General features: G+C 39.5%; 1 protein-coding gene across 3 annotated transcripts in view; it reads left to right on the top strand.

The window, feature by feature from the left end:
- Window positions 1-16,132, top strand: part of ctnnd2a (catenin (cadherin-associated protein), delta 2a) — a 328,733-nt gene that overhangs the window by 281,599 nt on the left and 31,002 nt on the right. For all 3 annotated transcript variants that reach the window (XM_084746984.1, XM_084746983.1, XM_084746985.1), the window contains one exon: window positions 1,670-1,820. In XM_084746984.1, the coding sequence (XP_084603110.1) occupies window positions 1,670-1,820 (151 nt within the window). The remainder of the gene's footprint in view (window positions 1-1,669; window positions 1,821-16,132) is intronic.

Here is a 16,132-nt window from a genome sequence, read left to right on the forward strand (position 1 = left end):
TGGCAAATCACATATACATCTTCTGGCCATGTCCAGCTTAATTACTGGAGAGAGATTTTCAATCGTCAAAGAAACAGTTGCACTCAGTCTGTTCATGGCTTTGTTCAGTATGTCTTGAAACACACCATTGCATTTGTAACCCTGCTGGCAAAACGACTGATACTGCTTAACTGGAAGGCCAAAAATCCACCCTCTCGCTTTGGTTGGATTTTTCTTTTTTAGACTGCATAAAATGAGGCTCACTCTGAAGGGCTCATTCAGAAAATTCCTGAAAATGTGGCTCTCCTTTTTGATTATGTCAAAAGGGTTAACTTTTAACATAGCCAATGTGAGATGCAATTCTTTTTTACAAATGTATTTCTTGATTTCCCTCTCTGTGCCCCATTATTTTTCATGATTTAAATTTTCATTAACTTATAACTACATACTGACCATCTCATTGTCACGAATACTTTGTATAAATAAGGGTAGAATTTACCTATGTGTGGATGGTCTCACTTGCTTCATAACCAGTGAAAAACTCCTTGTAGTACATTTAACATACCCCGGAGAGGTAAATTATTCTTATGACAGAAACCTTTAGCTTCACACTTCACTTACTGACATCTGTTCTTGGGTGCTGTTTAGAAAAACCCCCGTCTTCTGCAGTTGACCCACAAGACGGCATCACTTGAGCCGTTTAGGGTCAAGTGATTCATTTAAGCATACCTTGATAGTTATTGAGGGAGGATAGAGTGGTCTCCGAGCTCAAAACTCTTTTCTCTGGTTCATATAATTCTCCCTCTTACAGTATATCACCCGTGAGTCAGAATAATACCTTTTGCCGCTCTCGTATTGCCCCTGAATATAACATTTTCCACTTAACCTCGCCCATTGTGCTTTGTCTGTCTCTTTTCTTTTTTCCTACACAACCACTTTTTTATGGTGTGTCTTTTTACAGTGCGTTAAAAAAAGAAAGGAGGAATATAGTCAGCAAAGTGACAAGAAGATAGTGGAAGAAGAAAAATGCATTGAATAGAAATAACCAATCACACAATGCTCAGGTATAGTAAGGTAAACCAAAAAAGCAAAGTGAAGGCTACTTTGGGTATTGTAGCCATGCTTGTCTTTTGTCTGCAATGTTGTGTGGACACAATAATAATTGTTGTTTCAAGTAAGTGCCTCGCATCCCTAGTATCCAATTTAAAAAGTATATTGTTATCCAAATTGTTTGTGCAATTAACAAAACTAGAAAAGTAAAAACTATGTTGTAAAAAAGAAAACACTGCTACTATTATTTCATGCGTTCAACTTTTTTTGTGTGCATTATATTACAATTTGACCTTACTGTCATTTCAAATCCTGGACATTAACTGTAAATATACCCTTCCCCCACTGCAGCCAGATTTTGTCGTTTAAAGGCGGGGTAGATGATTCTGGACAAAGATTGCTGATTGTCTTATTCCAGGGTCGTCAATTGCCAGTGTTTTGGTTGGAAGCTGGCTCTGATTGGTTGTTTTTGTTCAAGTCCAGTGGATTATTGCAAGACCCTGATTTTTTCACATACTATCTGTCTCCTGCACTACTGTCAGGATATAGTGACATTTCCAGCAAATATGACAAAGAGTTATTTTTAGAGAAGTGACCACCTGCGGCTTTAACTCTCTTCCCCATGCTCTCTCCTTGTCAGTGGTCGGTGTACATCCGGGCTGCTGTTCGTAAGGAGAAAGGCCTTCCCATCTTGGTGGAGTTACTGAGGATAGACAACGACAAGGTGGTGTGTGCCGTGGCCACCGCTCTTAGAAATATGGCCCTGGACATCAGGAACAAGGAGCTTATTGGTGAGTACTGCTCAAAAAGAGATGAAACATCACCCCACCTGCCAGCAATCCATGCGAAATCATTGCATGGATCGCTGGCATTTTTAATCTCCATCAAGTCACAGGGATTTGGGCACCTGCGCTGTTCTGCTTAGTTGCAGACTGTTGTTTGTTTGTTTGTAGGGAGCTATCTGAAGCCCATTTTCATCTCTAATTGCGTTCTCTCATAGCTGTTCGACTGTGGTCTGTTCCTGTCATGCTGTTTTCATTTAGAGTATGCAAGTCAAGAGCTTGTGTTCATGTAACACAAGGGTAAAAAGCCTGTAGCCAGTTGCACCAATTAACAACTTTGCCTTTTAGCATTTAATTGCCTTTTGACCCATTAACATACTGTACGTATTGATTGAGGCTGGCAATTGGTAATTACAAACCAGGACCAAGTCTATATAATGAGATGAAATTTGAAGAGCGGCTTTACATGTGTTCTAAAACTGTAGTGCTTTACAGCTGTCATACATTAAAGAAGCTCTTAAAGGTAGAATAAGTAGTTGCTGTTTGTAAAGATACCAGAAGATTAGTTGATTGTTGATTGTAATGAGAAAATAAGAAGGTACATCTCTGCAGATGCAGGTGCCACCACACCCTTGTGATGGGTCATGGGTAATAATTGAGAGGGATTATTTTTGTTGAGTCTATGCATTGTTTTTTTGGGAAAAAAATAAGTTGTCTGTAAGTATCTGGTTAAGTCATTTTACATAATTTAATTAACATCATGGTTTATATGGGCACTGGAAATCATTCAAAACTTAAATGAAGTTTTTGAGGTTTTAAAAGTGCTTGGATTTTGGATAAAGTGCATGAAACTGTTTGACATTGCAATTGCAGGGGCGCTTGGATAGCTCAGTTGGTAGAGCGTGCGCCCACGTACAGAGGCTGTGAGTCCTCTGCAGTGGCCGTGGGTTCGACTTTGCTGCATGTCATTCCCCCACTCTCTCTCCCCATTTCCTGTCACATCTTCAGCTGTCCTGTCATTAAAGGCATAAAATGCCCACAAAAAAAATTGCAATTGCAACACTCAAAATAAATCACTACCTGACTGAATAGTTAACTTTTCAGATCAAGAAATAAAATAAGTTGGATTTTTGCTCAGCCAGGTTGTTTAGGCTGCCAGGTCTTACTTACAGACAGGTGACACATTTTGAAACATGAAAATTGTTGTGCTTTCCTCTAATTCGTTACCCTTCTGTGGAATGCTTGACTTTGGAAAATGTGTAGGAACCTTGTAACTCTGGCCAAGGTGTGTTGTGAGAAAATTGGGCTGTGCAGGGTGTGAGTGAGGGGAATAAACTGGTGGTAAATATGTGTTTAAGGCTGCAGAAAGAGGCAGACTGGGAGAGAGAGAGATACTGCAGCAGAAGAGATGATCGAATCAAAGGCTTGCGTTGGGCTTTGAACAGCACACTGTGGTAATGAGTGCGCCTCAGTCAGAAAACTGACTGGCACCATCACCACATCTAGAGACCAGGGATCAGTAGTTAACCTGACACGTTAAGGAACTCTTGTATTGTGTGTGTGATGCGTCCCCTTTGCATAAACACACACCACACATGCCCTGATACGGTTGTATGTTTGTGTGTGTGACATCATCCCTCTCCGTCTCAGCTATCTCTGATTATCTCGGCTTCCTGGTGGGCTCAGTGGTTTCTATAGCAACCCTGCTACCCTCGGTCTCAGACGAGGGGCTTCTGGAGCCTCCCTGGGTTTTGCCGGAGCTTTGTAAGAGCGACGAGGAATACCGCCGGCAAAGCTCAACACGCCCATACTCTGATGGTCTGGCTGTCACACGGCAGCAGATTACAGGATAATTGAAGCCTTCGCACAGAGATGCTTATCACTCCGATTAGAATAGCTTTTGTTTATATTTGCTTATTTGTTTTCTTTCTTCATCAAGTCAGTTGAATATAAAGTTAGGTGTTGTAGAAATCCTTACAGGTACATTCATTTATGAATTTACTTTAAAAGAATGAAAAGTGTTTTATTAATGCCAGTACTACTTATCAGTACTTGATACTATTTGCCATAATTTGATGCAAAACATAAAGACATGACACTGATATATATGAAAAGATTAAACTGTCTTTTAACTGGGGTTAAGGACTGTGGTCATTTCCCTACAATTTACAATATTATAAGCGATAAAATTATAAGTTATCTCTGTTTGTCAGAACAGATCACACAAAGTTCAAACCAAGGCTACCTAGCAGTTAGCAATTTATGTTATGTTAGGTATTGGCTAACTAGCATATCTAAATCAACTGGGCTCCATAGTAGTGAAGGGCTGTAAATCTTTCATAATAAACTTGACAACAACCTTGTAACATTGTGCTGTTTTTTCTCTGTCACTCTCCATCATGTAGCACTGTAGAATGGGTTGGACTTGGGTGTCAGCAAAACTCTCATATGACATATCAGCATAATTGAGCTTATAAGGATTTGTGCTCCTGATAAAGAAGATTTAAAATATATGCAAGCATAAAAACGGGGGTAAAATCTACCATTCAAAGAACGGTCTAACTGAGTATAGATGGGAATCCCGTCCAACTCTCTAACTTTGACTGTATAGAACATGCAAAGATATTAGATGAAGAAATATGGAAGCAGAAGTAATTTAAATGCGTTTGATCCATATCAACTCAAACAGACTTCTCTCTGCAGTGTATTAGCCCTGCCACCAACCAGCTTGAGTTCATTAATGTATTATGTGTAATATTATTGGTTTTAATTGAATATTGTTATATTCCAAGGTCAAAATAAAGTTTGTCTGAGCCATTTGCTCCTAAATAGTCAAAATAAATGTTTCATTTGAATAATATTAAAGTAAAAAAAAACATTCCACATCCTGACACAGTTTAATCAATTCCTCCATTTGACCTTTCACAATGAGAGCAGTGTGTGTTTTGCTCTGGAAATCATTCAAATGTTCTCTAATTGATTAAAATATTAGAGGTAATTGGTCATTTTTTACTTTCAGTCTTTTATAGCCATTAACTTTGGAAGCAGAGGAAAAATAAAGAGGAGAGTTATGGAAAGAGAGGTAGATGCTGTAATGAATGTGTGCTTCATAGAGAGAAAAGCAAAGCAAAGCACAGGCTGATTAAATAAAGTAATTACTTGCAAATTCACAGGGAAAATCAATTCAAATTTGTTTGGCATTTTCATTTGAATATACGCTTGACTTATTCAGTAGCGGGCTAACATGGTTTAAGTCCTGCATGTGATTAGCTCACCCAGTATTATTTCTGAGACATAAGAGACAGACAATAAGACAGTCAGGATGATGGAGGCAAATTAAGATATATAATAGCGAGAGAAAACTAAGGGCGTCACAGATCATCATCTGTAGTGAGTGTGACTGGCACCTTTGGAGAGGTGCTGGCAGGTTGGCTTAAAAATAGAAGCACATTGGCAAGAAAGGAGTCATGTAATTAATATTATTAAAAGTAAGTCAGTCTAATATAACTTATATGTTATTGTAACACAGACAGTTCTGGATGAAGTCCTCCAAAACTGGATGCACTGTATTAAACCTATTTCAGACCGTAGATTCATAACAAGACGAGTTGAAACTTGAAGCTTGCAAAGTTCTGAAAACATGCCAGTTTACACCAGTGTAACTAGATGAGCTGGTGTATCATTTCCATCATAAAGACTTCCTGTACTTAAGCTCTAACTGTCGGCTGTTCACGCTTTTTTGTAGATAGATAGAATTTGTAGCATCTTAAAATATGAATGAGCACAGTGATAGTGAGTTACTTGCTACAGTTGCATTATAAGTATTGATGAAATGGAGAAAACATAAAAAGGAATGTGGTCGAGAGTGAAAGACAGAGAAAGCCTGCAGCTGTGGGTAGTCATGTTAGAGTCTGAATAAGGTGAGGGAGAGCTGGTAGCGAGAAAGCCGGTGAATCACAGAAACAGAACGTTAGTGTCTAATCTTTTCATTGCTGTTATGTTCACACACACCCCAGAACGCCACACAACCCTACAGCTAATCCAGGCAACGCCCAATTCTGTCAGAATGTGGCCTAAAGCCTTGTGTCATACAGAGAAACTGTACCTCAAACAAATTGATGAAGTGATCCTCTCTTTCCCACCTCCAAAGCTCTGTCTTTACTGACAGTTTTTTTGAACTGTCTTTACTGGCTGACTTTGCTAAGAGCTGATTGGCTGTTGAAACAGGTGAGGTTCCTTACTTTCTAAAACCAGCCGCAGGCGACTTGACAAGCTGAGTCGTAGGCGATGCCATCAGCTGACTCGTGTCGAGCTGAGTTCAGTCCAGTTCACACTGCTGCAACATTTCCTGCAATGGTTTTGTCTCGTCGTGAATCTTTGGCTTGAACTGTTCTTTAAAGCTTCCTCAACCTATATGAGCATTTATTGGTAGAAAGACTCATAAACTAGTCAGTTCTTCATTGTGTTCATATGACCAGCATGTAAGCAAAAGTGTCTACTTTATATCCAACCAAGAGCATCATGGGCAATCCATCCTGTTGCTTGCTCAAAGCTTCACATTTCACAGAGAATCCGACCCAGTGGCAGCCATTAAGAACGGTTATATAGAAATAGTCAATCTTCTTGTGAAAAGTCTTGTGTACTTATGAAGGTCATATACAGGCACCAGTAATACATCAAGGCTGTTTCGTAATCAGTTAAAAACTGCTTGTAATAGCTTTAAGAGTGTAAATATTTAATGACATTTTAGCCCTGGTTTGGCCCTCAAAAAAGATCTGCTTCTCTAAAGCCTGCTAAATGTTTACTAGAGTTTCTTATTCAGTCCTTGTGTTTCTTTATCTCCAACCTATTAAAGGTTTTATACGTACCGACATTATTGTGACTTTACAGACTGGCAAACAAAAATAATGAGCTAAAAGCAGTTGGAGACTACATGAGGCGGCACCGTGGGTTCTTGACTCTCAGTGGGATTGTCTTTACAAGAAGCCTTCTCAGGGATTCATTTGTTCGATATTAAAATTGCTTATTGCACCTAATAAGATGATGATGGTTGGCTGGCTCTGTTTAGCTAGCTAACAGGCATCATTTAAATGGTCGCATAAAATTAATTAGTATCAGTGGAATAAATGATCAGTTCAACATCAGCTCACAAATCAGCTCCTGTTCCAAACTGGTGAGACGGCCAAATGGCAAATGAGACAGAAAGAGACAGTCAGAGTTAATGACACATAGTGACACAGAAAGACAGAAAGTCTCAAAGATGCAGAGAGAAAATGGAGAGAGGAGAAGAAAAGTGAGAGGGATCACTCAGGGCTGAGTCTTTGCTCTTGGCAAGGTGTGAGTTGATGCGTGTCGACAGAAAAGAGGTAGAGGCCAGGCACTCCTAAGAGACAAGCTCCATTTGGCCCATGTTCGCGAGCTTTATTCACCACAGTGGCTCTAACCTCTGAGTCAAACACCTCTTTCTTTACACCGTGCACTTCTGCAAAACAACAGTTTAACCCGGAGCGACAAAGCGATTTCAAAGAGCAGTGTGTGCGTCTTTGTCAGATCAAAGTTCCACCTAATTATAATATCATTTTGCATGGCTAATCTAGAATAAGTCGCCACTTTCTAAAAAGCAAAAACCAAATCTTCGTCTTCTTAAAAACTCGTGCGATAGTGTGTCATAAGCTGTTAGTGCCGGTAAGTTTGGCAGCATCACCGTGGGGGAATGGTAGTTTGCATGAGAGCTCAGCAGAGTGAGCAGAGATGAGAATCATCTTTTGCACACAATAATCTCAGAGTGTCAAATCCTCTGGAAAGCACTGTATGATTGGATGGCGGCAAGGCAAGCAAGAGAGGCACAAGGCTGGAGAAGGATAGAGGAAAAGAGCAGAGAGAGAGAGAGAGAGGAGAAGTCAGGCTGGAGAGGCTGAATAGGGTAGGAAGATGAAACAGAGGAGGAGAAGAAGAAGAGAGAGCAGTGGCAGCTAAAGACCTAACCGCATATGTATGCTTATATTCCAATCCCTCTGTAATGTGATTTACTGGCATATTGATGTCGCCGAGAATCATTCTTCTCATCTGTCAATGTTTTTGTCTCTCTCCTGATTTCACCTCCTTCATAGTTTTTGATTTGCATAATGCACTGTACGCCTGTGTAGCAATAAATGAGTCCCATTCACTGCTACACCGTCTGTCAGCGCAATTCTTCCCCATTTACTTACAGATGGTAATTTGACACACATGAATTGGGAACAGCAACGGAATGCCAAAGAGACGCCATATTTTTTTCAAACACAGCAACCATTTACTAAAGGTTCCCATAAACACATGCTGTGCAGCCAAAGCCAAAGCAAAGTTAGTGTTTAATGAAAAAGTGATTAATGCAAAAATCTGTATTAATTTGAGACATTTAATGAATTAACTTAATGTTGTTTTGTGCAAAGCTCCAACAGCCAACTCTAATTGAGCCTTTGGATTCTGCAGAAAGGATTAAATTTAAATAAAACATGAATTCCTAATATATATTAAGTCATATACTGAGAACTGGATAAAATACATGAATTATAGTCGCACAAATTTGGAAACTTCTGGAGTTAAACTTTTCAAACAAACAAGTCATACTTTATTCTTTACTTTTTAAAAAGCATACTGATTAAGGTTATTTAAAGGAAGATATTTACTGTAACAAATCATAAAATAACCATGATGTCATCAGAGATTAAGGATACAGTTGTTAGTTAGAGGTCAAATTATTGCAGCATATTCAGCAAATGAACAAAGGTCTGTTTGCAAATCTGCAAATCAATGATTCAGAAATTTAAGAACTCACTTACATTATTTAATAGCCATATTCATGATGTTCACATACATTCAAGAAGAATTACTGAAAATGTTTTAGCTTGACACAGAGATAGTATAAAAAGACATCAAGAAAATCTCACCAGTCAGCTTCTAAATACCAGATCTGCAGGCAACCTTCCTGCGTTTGGACTACAGTAATTGACCTCCAACATCAAACAAAGCTCGCCACAGTTTACATGAAAGTGGCTCAAGACTGCCTCTTTCATGTGAATCAGGGGGCGCTTGTTTCAGTGCACGCCCAAGTTTGATCAAGATTTCCCCCTTGTGTGATGGATGCAGGAGCTCTTCAGTCCTGGTTTGAATCACATCAAATGAAAACACCTTTGGAATACTAATGACATACTGATTGCTTACTGGTTGCAAAAGACACCATGTACTTAACTCTGTGTTTTTTGTTTTTTTGAAGTAGAAGCAAGACTTTTTTTGTGAAAGTCAAAGGGAAAATGTTAAATCTTTAAAGAAACATGATTTCAGCAAAGACATAAAAGGCATATTTTGATAATGATGTAACGTAACGTTCACAGAAAATTACTTTCAACGACTTTCACCTTCCTTCTTCCGTCTTCTTTCTTTCTTCTTTCTCCCTCTTTTGCTCCATCTCTTCTGGCGTCTTTGTCTTCTTCTCTGGTCTCACCACACCTCTTATGGGGAGAAGCCTCTCCTCCACTCTCCACCCCTCATTTCCACATTACGATGTTGTTCCCACCTTCCCGTCTACAACATGAATATTATATCCCTTTTCTCCATCTCATTCTACTTCCTTCTTCCCCTTCCTTCCTCCTACTCCTCCCTCTGTCCGATTATCCCACACCCACGCCACCCTCTCTGTCTCCTTTCTATGTGGTTTCAGACATGAGCTCACCGTCCCCATCTCGTAGTCTCTCTCGCTCTTTGTGTCTCGCATTGATGACATCAGTGCAAGGGAGTGTTACTGTGGAAACTGAAGTAGTGCACCACAGGGATGTCACTAATTGCATGATTGCAAATGTGTGTATCTGCATAAAAGTGTGTGTGTGATAGAGGTCAGGTACTGTTATACGCATATGCAAACAAGGTGGAAAAAATCACCGGTTTCAAGCCTTTGATCTAAACATTTTATTCTCCTACACACATGTATGAGCACACACACACACACACACACACACACACACACACACACACACACACACACACACACACACACACTCACATTGCATTACACTGAAAGATTGAACTAAGCAGGGGGTAAAAATTACATTACCTGCTTTGGGTTCCTGGCCACACCAAATATGTTAGATCACCAGAGAAAGTCCATTTTATTACCAACTTTTCCATGTCTTGCTCTCCCTGCTGCGGTAAGCATAAACAACTTTTGAAGGGTTGCAGGCCGAAAGACGGAGCAACCGTGTCCACCGACTCGCACTAAGTCGACACACACTTCTCCGCCTCTGTTGCAGTGGTACTTTATGAAATTTCGGTGTCGCCTTCAGGATGAATCTCCTGTGAGTGAGGGTCTGGCATGTCTTTTATCAGTGCACTTTGTTCTCTCTGGCATTCTCCGTCCTTTGCTCCACTGTGCCAGATGGGGAGCACGACAGGCAGAGAAACAGAAACAGAGAACAATAAAAAGATATGGAGGGCGGGAAAGAAAGGGCTGTCATGCTGTGATGAGATTTTTGTCTTGCAGCTGTCCCTCCAGGATCTGACTCATGTTCAGGTGATCTTGGGAGGTGCACAGATTCATTTAATTTTGATGGGGGGTTTTTTGCTTCTAGGGACCTAAATGACATATTCAAAGGTGCGCCCTCATGATTGTATTCTAGAATCCAGCTGGTGATCACTGAGAATCTGTACCGTGTAACATTTTAATTTAACTGTGTAAGTCCCTAGTGTTTTTAGCACACATTCTATGGTTGTATTGAGTTGTTTCCTCCCTAGGGGCACATGATAGGGTGCAAGATTGTAGTTTGACACTGACAAGTGATGATGAGCCCTACACTGTAAGTTGATCAGCTGTTTATAACTGTCAAGTGTCTGTTAATATGAAGCTAAGCCTATTGTCCTGAAAACAAAAGCCCACTGCTCTGAAAATACACACTCTGGAGTTGGAGTTCAGTGACTGCCTGTCTTACAGCCTGCCAGACTCCATTAATTAGAATTATCTACCCTCTCTAAGCTATTGTTGATGATTTCTTGCAACTCTTGAACAGACAATTACTCATTCAGTCAACATTCAGCACAAATTTGAACTCTAATAAATGTGTAATGGACAAACAAAAGCAGTTATTCTGGCACAGAATGTAAATTTCAAAAGAGAACATGCTGGTTGTGGCTGTATTTCAACTTACCTTAATGTCTGATGACATGTCATGGTCATTTTATGATTTAGTAGAGTGAATATATTACATATCTTCCCTTTAACCATCACGATTTGATTCGTCTTCCTAAACAGGCATCTGCTTCATGTCAGTGGAATGTCTTTAATGAAGCCACAGGTTCCTCGCAGAGGGAAAAAAAAAAAAAGAATCCTCCGCCTTTCCTCCCTTTCTCACTCTCTCCGTGTCTCCCTCCTCTGCAGTTTATGCTGTAAACCTGTCACCCACAGACATCAAAGAGAGACACAGAGGGCGAGATATAACTGGTGTGAAAAGCACCAAACACAGCAAGGCAGAATATTTTACAACGAAGGAAACGACGGCATGCCGCTTTCCAATTTACCTCCATTTCTGACCTCTTTAAACCTGCTGTGTTTCATCTGTCTGTGCTCTCCTCTGCATTTCTTTTTATTTATTCATTTGTATTTTTGTTTATTCACGAGTTAAAAGGAATGCACCTCACATTGCAGTGGAGAGTCAGGCTGTCTTTGGAGGTCATTCGTATCTATTTTGGTTTGATGAGGATGCGAGGATGTTGATAATTGGCAACTGCAGGGTGTGTGTGTGTGCAGTATGTGATTTATATTTTCACTTCTTTGTGGCTGCTCTCCAAATGAGCCCATAATCCAGAACTCATTAGAATGCTGTAATTTTTTTTATGATTTGGATTATAGTAAGGGGAAAATCAGGAAAATTGGTTTTAATAAAACACCCCTCCCTCCTCCCTGAATGACAACACTGATTTTCAAGAGTATCTCCAGGGTTCGTGTGTTGATATAATTCTGGTGTATAGTCTCATACTCAGTGTGACCTCTCAGAGGCCAGCATCCATCCTTTGTTTTCAATAAAGGAATATTCCCACGGAACAGAACTAGAAACAGAAACACCCTGTTGCTTTGAATCTGGCGCCCCCTGTCGATGATGTGATGTACTGCTGATTAAAAACTCACTCAGTTTCAAATTTATCTGATGTCAAATCAACACATCAGAGTAACAACACTTTAAACTGAATGCTTCACCTGTTAAAAGGATAGTTTGATGTTTGATGTTATTGATTGGCAGTGTGTTAACTAGAGTAGATGGCAGTTGGCACATCCCAGGATTGAAGAGGCAAAGAGGAGTATCTCGAAGTAATGAACTGCTGTGGAGGGGGGCAGAAACATTAGGTATTTTAGCCAGTGAATAAACGTCCACCTAAAAAAAAATCAAGTGTACACTCCATTTAGAATATTTTCACTGCTTTTCCTCACTACCTGACAGCAAACTGCCTTATACAAGCCAAGTAGCTCCCTCCATAGGTGAAATAAATAACATTATTTCACAGAATGCAGGAGTTGCTGTTCTAGCACTGCCTTGATCTGTTAGTTTGTTTGTGCTATTGGCTGAAACTAACTCTTTAAAACCTATTTTAGATATAAGTTACACATTTACACAAACTAAGTAAAAGATCCATACAGTGGCAGAATTTCTGTGTTCTGTGAGGTAAATTACTGATTTTTGCCTGTGGATTTTGGTTTGTTTAGAGAGAGAGGGTTATATTTGATTTAAGTTAAGATTTCCCATCAGAAATGGTTGTCTGATGGCAAAGTTAAATATTCTAAATAAAGTATAAACTGAGTTTGTTTTTGTTTTTTCAGGGGGACCTTTTTTAAGTGGCTAAAATACATTTTCTGCTTCTCCAAACTGTCTATGGATGAGTACCTCAAACAACTCCACTTCAAATAATCCAAACTATTCCTTTAAGAGTCAGGATGCTATAAACATGAATACAGCACGCCTTCAAGTGATCACTCGAAGTAAAATGGTACCTTTCTTTGCTAAAATATTTATTTATACACATAAATATACCTGCAGTTTGGATCTAAAAGGGTTTCAGCAGTTATCACATTCTCAGTTTCTTTTCTGACAACTCAAAACAGATTTCACAGCTGCAGGCTAAAGTACCTCATGTTTGTCTGTTATTACAGCAAACACTTTTATTGTAATACTGGCTTTTATTCACCCAACAACATATTCATAGAACCCAGGATGGCTTTAGAAACGTAACATCGCCAGAAGCTTTCGATACCAGTAAGCATACAGCAGCCCACCTTAGGGACCCCAACCCAGTCACTGATAACTGTGTATTAACCATCCTTTATTCTCAGACAGTCGGACGCCACAACCAATCAAGCCATTTCATCTTTCCCCACATCTCCCTGAGACAATTACCTCCAATTTTACTTCAATAACACTCTCCCTTCTCCGTCAGTAAACAATCAAATCACTCCATTGTTGAGGGTAATTGGATCTCTTTAAATCAAATCAGCCATTATGGCCCTGATGAAGCACGCCCTGCTCAGCGGGACTTAGCGACACATGAGGGAATGCAGCACAGGAATATATTACCAGCTTTGCCTCCCAGGTGAAGATGGCTATATTGGAGGAGTTGTGTAATACAGGTTTATTAGACTGTGCGGTGATCAGCACAGGGCTTGTTTCTCTCCTCGAGGACATGTTCCAGGTGTGGCTCACATTTCAGTGACAGAGGAAGGAGGAGAAAGGAGACTGTACTCCAGCATGTAAAGGTGCCGTCTGTGTCACAGTAGGACTTTAAAGTACAAGGAGTCACCAGCCCACTCATAAAAAAAATATATCTTAATTCAGACCTTAGCTTTTTAAGTTCTTTCCTTCCTTAATGACTCTAGGTTACAGGAATAATTGTTACAGGAAGCTCCTGGCTTAACGCTCAACCTGGCTTTGTCTTGTATGTACTACAACATGCTGATTGATTATACAGTTTTAACACATTCATATTAGTTATGTGTTAATGTTATATCTAAATTTTTTTGAAAGATAGGTCAGATTGTGTAATGTGGGGTGTATGAGGTACTTATCAAAACTCAGTGTATTAGCTACAGTTAGGAGGAGCACAGAGAAGAATCAGCATGGATGCTAAGCGATGTGCTGTGGAGGTAGTCTGCAACAATAGATATTTTAGCCACTTAAATTGATGTTGATGTTTTTTAGGTGAACATTTTTTAAGTGGCTAAAATATAGGGATGATAACAATTAATCAATTATCAGTGAATTGATCCTTAAGAATTTGATTGAATAATTAAAATTCAGTCAATCTACTATCAAATAAAGGTCTAAAATATAACAGAGAGTTATGAACACGCTCCACATGTTATATGATATTCAAGTATATGTATTTAATATGTGGGCCTGTCTTCATATGTTTCATAGGCTGTAAAGTTGTCAGGGAATGTGCAATATGTTGCTGTGGAAACAGCGCTTTCATTGTGGGGTAAAAAAGTACATTTGGAACTGTTTGATATGGCACAATTTTTATCTTTTTTAATAATGATTAATTGATTGTCAGTGTTACCAATGATCAATTAAGGAAAGTGCTTTCAATTTGCAACCCTACTAAAATATCTTTTGTATGTGACCCAGTCCACATCATTGTTAAGCCTCCTCTCTTTTTCTCCAAACTGGGGGCATGTCGACCGTCATCTACTGCACGTAATGCACTGACTGTAGAATAGCACCTCATACAACCCCACATCAGATTATCCAAACTATCCCTTTAACCTCCAGAGATAAATTGTATATTTAGTAAAAATTTAAATCCACATTCTCACAAAAAAATGTCTTCATCAGGGTAATCAGCACATCAAAAGGTTTAGCTCTTAAAATGTGTTGAATTTTGCATTGACGTTAGGAAAGTGCAGCAACTCCCTCTCATTTATATTAATCTATAATTCATCAGTACTCCTCTTGCATGCTTTGGGTATCATAGTGTCTGGATGTAGGAAAGAGGCCGGATTTTATTTGACTAGTGGTGTCTGAGCACAGCTTTGATTTAGTTTAGTTTAGTTCAGCCTTTGCTATTTATTTCTATTCTATATGTCGTATTAATATTTGTTCTATGATAAAATTCTGTAAGATGATAAAAAAAAAATACAATAAAACCCCCAAGAGACAAAAATATGACATCAGTTGAGACAAAAACATCTCAAATCAAAACAAACAGGTATCCCAAAACAAAACAGGCAAACCAAAAACTGAAGCAAACAACGAGAAAACCAGATAATGAGCAATGTGTATGTTTAGGTGAGATGTGTATTGGTGTGCATGCACTGCTGTATGCGTGTGTGTTGTCAAGGTGAGCTGTGTGTGAGGCTATCAGTCATGTTTCTTAGCACTCAGTGATTATCTGGAGGCATTGTTTTCCTCTAACAGGGTGTGTTATTAAAAGGGTTGGAAATAACGAGGGCTTCTCCGTTTCACATTGCATTCCTGTGTCAGCACACGCATATGTGTATGTAAACTTTCTCCCAGTTTATCCATCCTTCAGCCATTCTTTCTGTTCCTCCTCTTCCTTCCTCTTTCTCAAATATGGGGTTACCATGCTGTTTCTTCCTAATCTTCCTACCCTATTTTCGCTTTATCCTTCCATATCATCTCTGTTCCACCGCCGCCCCCTGTGGGATGCATGTGATGATGAAAGACACATAGACATATGCAGGGATATGCACACACACAACTGTGTAAACACACACATACAAGCATGTTTAAGGGATAAGCTGACAGCAGTTCATCAGAGCATCTGTCTGTAAGCAGACAATACAAATATACATGTAGAACACCTTTAAGAGTTTAAAAATCTTTGAGAAAACTCTTCACCACTGGTGGACGCAGAGGGGGAAGGAGAGGGGTGTGTTTGAAAAATGCAGCAAAAGTGTCCTCTAGGTTGGCCAAGTGTCCAAGACAATTTGATAAAGTAGCCTTTCAGGTGACCCTTCCAGTGAACGAAACATGATCATTTGTCCTCTAGGGTGCATTCCCAGTGGACAAAATGTGATAATTTGTCCTGTACGGTGCCTTTCCAGTGGATGAAACAGGCTAAACTGTGCCATAGGGTGTTTTTCCAGTGGATAAAATGTGGTAACGTGCCCTCTAGAGTGTCCTTACAGAGGAGAAAATGCCCCGCCACATACTCCTGGTGCTCTTTTTATTTTTTTCACGCCTGCTCCTCTCCCTCTTTTTGTTATTCCTGGATTCCCTACAGTCAGCCAGTTGATAAATTAGTCACTCACTCAATCAGTCAGTCAGTCAATCAATAAATTGTCA

Source organism: Lutjanus erythropterus, chromosome 21, assembly GCF_056507025.1.
Source record: "Lutjanus erythropterus isolate fLutEry1 chromosome 21, fLutEry1.hap2, whole genome shotgun sequence".
Taxonomy (NCBI): domain Eukaryota; kingdom Metazoa; phylum Chordata; class Actinopteri; order Lutjaniformes; family Lutjanidae; genus Lutjanus; species Lutjanus erythropterus.